Source organism: Amblyraja radiata, chromosome 31 (genome assembly GCF_010909765.2).
Source record: "Amblyraja radiata isolate CabotCenter1 chromosome 31, sAmbRad1.1.pri, whole genome shotgun sequence".
In the NCBI taxonomy this organism is placed as follows: domain Eukaryota; kingdom Metazoa; phylum Chordata; class Chondrichthyes; order Rajiformes; family Rajidae; genus Amblyraja; species Amblyraja radiata.
Window position 1 is genome coordinate 11,203,848 of NC_045986.1, and position 8,239 is coordinate 11,212,086.

The 8,239-nt window shown below is 44.7% G+C and overlaps 1 protein-coding gene across 1 annotated transcript in view; it reads right to left on the reverse strand.

Annotated features, from left to right (window-relative positions):
* The window catches only part of tmem201 (transmembrane protein 201), a 133,926-nt gene extending 127,145 nt beyond the window's left edge, over positions 1-6,781 (reverse strand). The window contains exon 1 of the mRNA XM_033048417.1: positions 6,625-6,781. Coding sequence (XP_032904308.1) covers positions 6,625-6,746 — 122 coding nt within the window. The 5' untranslated portion in view covers positions 6,747-6,781. The remainder of the gene's footprint in view (positions 1-6,624) is intronic.
* Positions 6,782-8,239: the final 1,458 nt, after the last annotated feature.

The following is an 8,239-nucleotide window of genomic DNA, read 5'->3' on the forward strand; positions in this document are numbered from 1 at the left end:
CGGCAGCTTCGACCACCCCGTGCCGCGGTGTTTGAACCGGCCCGTTCGCGGAGCTCGGTGAGCCGCGGGACTGATTTACCATCGCCCGGTGGGGAATCACCTCAGCACAGAGGGAGAAGAGGAGGGAAGAGACTGCAGTCCTAAGATTTTTGCCTCCATCACAGTGAGGAGGTGCTTGGTGGACTCACTGTGGTGGATGTTAATTTGTGTTTACTGTCTGTTCTGTTGTCTATTATTGTATTATTGTATGTATGACTGCAGGCACGAATTTTCGTTCAGACTGAAAGGTCTGAATGACAATAAAGGAAATTCAATTCAATTCAATTCCAAGGCTTTTTCATTACAGGTCACCCTTGACATGGCTCCTCAGGAAACACCAACACATCACCATTCTTCACCTCAATAACGAAACACGAGATGCTGCTACATGTAAATGTAGGTGATAATTAACCTCTTTTAATGTAGATATCTTAAGTTAATACAAATAGAATTAAATTATATGTAGCAAATGCAGAGGATGCGGTAATTTTTCCTGCCTTTATTACACAATTTCCCATCTATTGAAGCAGGCAGCCAGCAATGAGTTTAATTCCTCCATCTTTCTCATTGATCCACTGGGATTATAGGCTGTCACCAAACACTGGATTCCCTGTGTTCAGGAGCAGCAGTGAGAGGTAGAAACGTAGAAAATAGGTACATGAGTAGGCCATTCGGCCCTTCAAGCCAGCACCGCCATTCAATGTGATCATGGCTGATCTTCCACAATCAGTACCCCATTCCTGCTTTCTTCCCATATCATTTGATTCCGCTATCCCCAAGAGCTCTATCTAACTCTTTTGAATGCATCCAGTGAATCGGCCTCCACTGCCTTCTGAGGCAGTGAATTCCACAAATTCACAACTCTCTGGGTGAAAAAGTTTTCCCTCATTTCAATTCTAAAATCCTACCTCTTACTCTTAAACTGTGACCCCTGGTTCTGGACTCCCTCAACATCGGGAACATGTTTCCTGCATCTAGCTTGTCCAATCCCTTAATAATTTTATATGTTTTATAAGATCCCCTCTAATCCTTCTAAATTCCAATGAATACAAGCACAGTCATTCCATTCTTTCATCATATGAGTACTGCCATCCCGGGAATTAACCCTGTGAACCTACGCGGCACTCCCTCAATAGTAAGAATGTCCTTCCTCAAATTAGGAGACCAAAACTGCACACAATACTCCAGGTGTGGTCTCACCAGGGCCCTGTACAATTGCAAAAGGACCACTTTGCTCCTATACTCAAATCCTTTCATTATGAAGGCCAACATGCCATTAGCTTCCTTCACTGCCTGCTGTACCTGCATGCTTATCCTCAGTGACTGATGTACAAGTTGTACTTCCACTTTTCCTAATCTGACATCATTCAGATAATAATCTGCCTTCTTGTTCTTGCCACCAAAGTTGATAACCTCACATTTATCCACATTATACTACATCTGCCATGCATCTGCCCACTCACCCAAACTATCCAAGTCACCCTGCATCCTCATAGCATCACAGTTCACACTGCCACCCAGCTTTGTGTCATCTGCAAATTTGCTAATGTTACTTTTAATTCCTTCATCTAAATCATTAATATATATTGTAAATAGCTGTGGTCCTAGCACCGAGCCTTGCGCACCCCACTAGTCACTGCCTGCCATTCTGAAAGGGACCCGTTAATTATTTCTCTTTGTTTCGTGTCCGCCAACCAATTTTCTATCCATGTTAATATTCTACCCCCAATACCGTGTGTTCTAATTTTGCCCACTAATCTCCTGTGTGGGACCTTATCAAAGGCTTTCTGAAAGTCCAGGTACACTACATCCACTGGCTCTCCCTTATCTATTTTACTTGTTACATCTTCAAAAAATTCCAGAAGATGAGTCAAGCAAGATTTCCCCTTCATAAATCCATGCTGACTTGGACCAATCCTGTTACTGCTTTCCAAATATGCTGCTATAACATCTTTAATAATTGACTCCAGCATCTTCCCCACCACTGATGTCAGGCTAACTGGTCTATAATTCCCTATTTTCTCTCTCCCTCCCTTCTTAAAAAGTGGGATAACATTAGCTACCCTCCAAACCACAGGAACTGATCCAGAATCTATAGAACATGATTTCTAGAGCCACCTCATTGAGTACTCTGGGATGCAGACTATGGATTTATCAGCCTTCAGTCCCATCAGTCTACCCAACACCATTTCCTGACTAATGTGAATTTCCTTCAGTTCCAACACCATTTCCTGACTAATGTGAATGTCCTAGATCTGTCCCCTGGTACTTCTGGGAGAATGTTTCTGTCTTCCCTAATAGAGACTCAAATAAAATACCTGTTCAACTCGTCTGCCATTTCTTTGTTCCCCACAATAAATTCACCTGTTTCTGTCTTCGAGGGACCCATATTTGTCTTAACTAGTAATCTTTTCCTCTTCACATACCTAAAGAAGCCTTTGCTATCCTCCTTTATATTCTTGGCTAGCTTACCTTCGTACTTCATCTTTTCTCCCCGTATTATCTTTTTAGTTACCTTCTGTTGTTCTTTAAAAGTTTCAGAATCCTCTAGCCTAGGTTATGCGTCTTCTCTAGCATATTCGGATGCTAGCGGTTACGCATGTGGGTACTCAGATACTCAACAGATCTCAACTATAAAGGATAAACCTTCTCCGTGGATTGTCACCTTGGAGTAGCTTGTGTGGACCTGAGATCCTGAGAGCGATGCCATCTGGAGCTATGCTCCTGGTAGGATCACCCATGGCAGTAAGTTTGAGAGGGAGGTCTCTGACAAAGAGCAATCCAACCAAGACCTCAACGGTGGCGCAGGCAGAGGACAATGGCTGACCATAGTGGAGCGTCACAACAGCTGGGAAGGCGGATGAAGGCTGCAGCAAAAAAGGGTCTCCGGTCATCTTGGACTCCATGCCACTGGATCCCGACCCAGATCTGCCAAGGACCGTGGAGTGGCTGTCTGTGCACCAGTTTCCTCCAGGCGTCCTCCACCCTGGAGACATCCCATGGTCAGCCATGACCAAAGGGGAGCCAGGATCAAGCTGAGTGTAGAACTTGAACAAGATTGATGGGAATTTTACATGGAAAATTATTGGGGAATGTAATTGCTCTGAGCTAGCATAGACTTGAAATAAGTCATACAGCATAGAAACAGGCCCTTCAGCTCAACGTCCAAAATTTCCATTTGTACTCGTCCCATTTGCCCAAGCATGATCCATATCTCACTAAACTTCTGTATCCATGCACCTGTCCAAATAGCTTTTAAATGTTGCGCCTGCCTCAAAAATGTCCTCTCACAGCTTGTTCCCTATACATACCACCCTGGGTGAAAATGTACAATGTACATCCCAACTTTTCTACTCAATGCATGATTAATGAAGGCCAGCTTGCCAGAAGTCTTCTTCACCGGGGAGGACTATATTTAAACACAGCTGTAATTTCTACATGGTGAAACCAAAATGTATAAAAATGGCCTTTAATAAAATCTGACAATGTGCACTTTAACCATATGTGATGTTTCTATTACAAATCTCAAATTGTGGAGTACAGAGGCCAATAAATAAATGATGGGTCTTTGTCCCAAACATTATGGAGAGTACTGTATCAGGACTGAACCACAGACAATCTGCCTCAATATTTTTACAATAGTTATTACCATTTGAAGCATGGAAATCATCTGACAGGGACTGAAAACTTTGAAGAGGTCTCATTGTTGATACAAGTGAAAACTCTGCTGTAAATCTACTCAGAAGTTTCCACAGCATGTTAAGGCACTGACTGAATATTGGTCAGAACTTTGCAGTTATCTAAATAAAAGTGGATCTTGAAATCTTCGACATCCACCTAAAAAGATGCAAAGGACCTTACGTCACCTATCCATGATCTCCAGAGATGCTGCCTGACCCGTTGAGTTACTCTAGAATTGTGTCTTTCCTCGGTTTAACTGTCCATTTAAACCACAGCACTACACATAACCAGGTGAATGGCACAGGAAGTTATGACCTGAAGTTACAACCTGAAACTGACAAAGGATTTCACAGTTTTGCCAAGTGCATGAATGCATCTTTGCATCCACCAAAGACGCCCATCGCAAGGCAAAATCTATTTGGTCTAAACTTTACCAATTGCAAAACACAGAACACGGCATTCTTGAATTTTGGTTGAGGTGGTGGTTGGAGAGGTGGGGAAAGCATACAAATATTTCATAGTTTAATTAAAGGTGATAAATTTAAATTAGTTTTCTCAATGTCGGCAGCAAACTCAATTGGGAACAACAAATATTGCACTTAACTCTCCATTCCCATTGCTCAGGTGTTCACAGTTTTGACTGGATTGCTAACAGAAACTACAATGGCTCAATTACAGACTAAACGATATAACCACTGAATTCTCCAAATTCTATTTTATTTTACTTCCCAATCCCTTCCCTCTATCCTCTGCCCCCTTACCTCAAGGAGCACCCATCTCTCCCACGGTCCTGGCCCTTCTTGCCCATCTCCCCTCCACCACCCACATCACTGACTCTGGCTTTACATTTCACACTTCTTCACCTTGTGGCTTTGTCACTACATCCACCCATCTGCTAATCAAAACCCCCTCATCTGTATATACCTATCACTTCACTTTCTGCTTAATCTCCTTCCTAATCATTCCTTTTAACACTGACTCCGTGCCCATTAAATTATATTATTCCAGCAACATGGCATTCCATAGCCAGGTGGCCTGTTAATACACCATCTACCAGTAAACACAAAGATTTACTCTAGCTTATGCGAAGTACTGGCGAACAAGTGACGCATGCCGAAAGGAACCTGCATACAAGTCAAATGCTCAGGAAGTACAATTGAATATATGATTATATATTTGGGTGGTTCAGCTGTAGAGTTGCTGCCTTACAGCGTAAGAGACCCGGGTTCTATCCTGACTACGGGTGCTGTCTGTAGGGAGTATGTACATTCTCCCCATGATTTTGTGCATTTTCCACGAATGCTCCAGTTTCTTCCTACACGCCAAAGACAGCAGGCTTGTAGGTTAACTGTCTTCTGTAAATTATAAATTGTCCATAGTGTGAAGGATGGTGCTGGTGTACAGGGATTGCTGGTCAGTGTGGACTCAGTGGGCCGAAGGGCTTGTTTCCATGCTGTATCTCCAAACTAAACTAAAAAAAAAAAATGAAGTGCTCTGCAAAATTGAAGTAACAGTTGACACTTATCCTTTTGGCTGTCTGGTTCTTATGCTGCTTATTATTTTGGCAACTTTCCGAGTTGAGTGTAGTTATTTTTGGACACAGTCTCCATCTGTCACAGTCTGTCACCCTGTCTTTATCTATCACTTTTGTCCCATGGCAAAAGGTAATGTTAAATGGATAAAGATAGTAACTGCAGCTGATGTTATACCATTATACATTCAAACATCAGTCTCAATTCACAAGACAAGAAACTGCAGATACTGGAACCTTGAGCAAAAAAAATCAAAGTCCTGGAGGAACTCAGCGGGTCAGGCAGCATATGAGGAGAGAATAGGCAGATGACATTTCATGTCAGGATCCCTCTTGAGACTCAATTCCCAGCTCTCCACATCTGACCTTAGTCGGATAACTAGATAGATGTGACCTCTGTCTTTAGACCTAAATCCTCTTCTCTCCTTACCTGAAACCCATTTGCGTCCTGTTCATTTCTAGCCTTTATTTCACCCCCATCTTTTTTCCAGTTTCTCTCCCCCTACTAGTCAGTCTGAAGAAGGGTCGCAATACAAAACAGTGCCTGCCTAGCCCCTCCATACGTGCTGTCTGACCCAGCGTTCCTCCAGTATGATGTGCTTTATTCAAGATTCCAGAATTGGCAGTTCTAGATGTGACCCTTGTTGAATTTCTCATTCTCAAATAATTGATGCATAAAACAGAAATGAACATTTCTGAACTTGGGAAATACATCTCCCTCAACACATGGACCTTAACATGACCATTATGGAACCCAATTCCTGACATCCTAAATCGATAGCATAAATTCCTACATGCCACAAACAACAATTGAAGTTGCTCCTCTCAAAATGAATACATTTAAGGTTTTTTTTCCAGAACCTCAAATAAGAACCTAACTTCACATCTCATCAATACGACCGCTACCATGATCTGGAGCATCGCCCAGATAGTTGTGTGCATTGCTCATCAAACGTAAAATACAGAGCCAAACCATCATGCTTGAAAGGCCAGGAAAGTGGGTTACAGGACGAGGTGGAAGCAGAGCAAGGGAGACCAGGGGGTGGGAGTGGGCTGGCTGGATTGAGGGAGAGCTGGATCGTGGTGGATGGGGAGAGCTGGAGCACAGAGGGCGAGAAGAGGTGGGCAAGTGGTAGTGGGGAAGGGGGGGGGGGGGGGGGGATGAGTGGGGAAGAGAGGGGAAGGGAGGGGAGTGGGGAAGGGGGGGGGGAGTGAGAAAGGGGGGTGAGTGAGGAAGGAAGAGTGAGTAGGGAAGGTCTTTAGTGGGGAAGGGGATAAGGAGACTGAGGGAAGGAGAGGAGGAGGAGACGAGGACAGAGGTTGAATGGGGCGGCAGCAACTACCCCGCCTTGCCCGCCGGCCGGCCGGCTTACCTGGTGACGGCTCTGTAGAGCAGCGCTCCGGTGGCGCAGAGGCCGATGCCGCCGGCCGCGGTGGCGGTGAGGGCGGCGGAGCCGGGCGGGATGGCAGACAACACTCCGGCCAGCGCCTCCATCGCCCGCCAAGAATGGCCCCGCGCACCCGCGTCACCGCTTCCCTCTGCGTCATCACGTCACGCAGCGTCGCTGCCGGGGCTGCGGCTGGGGCTCATCGCCATGGCAACCGGCCCTTCGGCCCATCGGGCCCATGCCCACCATAAGTCTGAGGAAGGGTCTCAACCCGAAACATCATCCATTCCTTCTCTCCAGAGATGCTGCCACACTCGCCGAGTTACTCCAGCATTTTGTGTCTATCTTCAGTGTAAACCAGCATCTGCAGTTCCTTCCTACACACTGCCAGGAATACTTGTTGGAGGCAGATCAGTGGCATTTAAGAGGCTTTTAGAGTCTGAAGAAGGGTCTCGACCCGAAACATCACATATATCCTTTTCTCCAGAGATGGCGCGTGAACCTCTGAGTTCCTCCAGCTCCTTGTGTCTATCTCCCACCATGGGTCACCCGTTCTATGTTATCCCACTTTCACATCCACTCCCTGCACACTAGGGGCAATTTACAGAAGACAGTTAGTCTACAAACATGCACATCTTTGCAATGTGGGAGGAAACAAGAACACCTGGGGGAATCCCACACAATCGCAGGGAGAGCATGCAAACCCACAGTTGAGGTGATAAGCGGACAACCTTATGAAACATACCTGAAATTGGACAATTCAGTGACTAACATCTCATATTCTACCTGGATCATCTAAAACCCAACAGCATGGTTATATTCCCTCCACATACTTCCTGACTTGCTGAATTCCTCAAGATGCCCAACTTTATTTGGTGGATACGTTTATTGGGGAAGTTAGAGTGAGAGGACATAACCAAAAGAACATGAAAAAGTCATGAAATGCAGAGCTTTCAAAATGCCCAGCAGATCAGGCAATATTATTCAAGTTTGAAAAAGGATCCCAACCCAAAATGTTGCCTACCATTCCCTCCACAGAAGATGCTTGAGTTTCTCCAGCACTTAGTGTTTTGATAAAGATTCCAGCATCTTCAGTTCATCGTGCCTCAATGTTAGAGAGGTAGAAACTGAATCAATATTACAGATGGATAACATACAGAAGAACTGGTCAGTTCTAAGACAAAGAAATCTTCCATGGTGACTTCCACTTCAGAGACTTGAGATTCTCCAGTGCAGAATCGAGGGCATTGGTGCTTTTGATGAGATGTTAAACTTGAGGTACCGTCTATTTCCTCAGGTGAATACTGTGACACTTCCGTTTTAAAGTGCAATTCATCACATTATATAATTGGATGTCATGATGCAGCACAAAACTGGCATAAAGACTCGCAAAGGAATTTACATTTGCTGGCTTTTAGAATGAGATGTGCAATCTTTAATATTGTGCATTGAATGTGTGCACATTGATTTATAACCTCATATTTTGTTAGATTGCTGGGGACAAGGGTGGTACAGTGGCACAGCTGGTAGAGCCACTGCATCACAGCGCCAGAGACCTGGGGTCGACCCTGACCTCGGATGCTGTCTGTGTGAAGTTTGC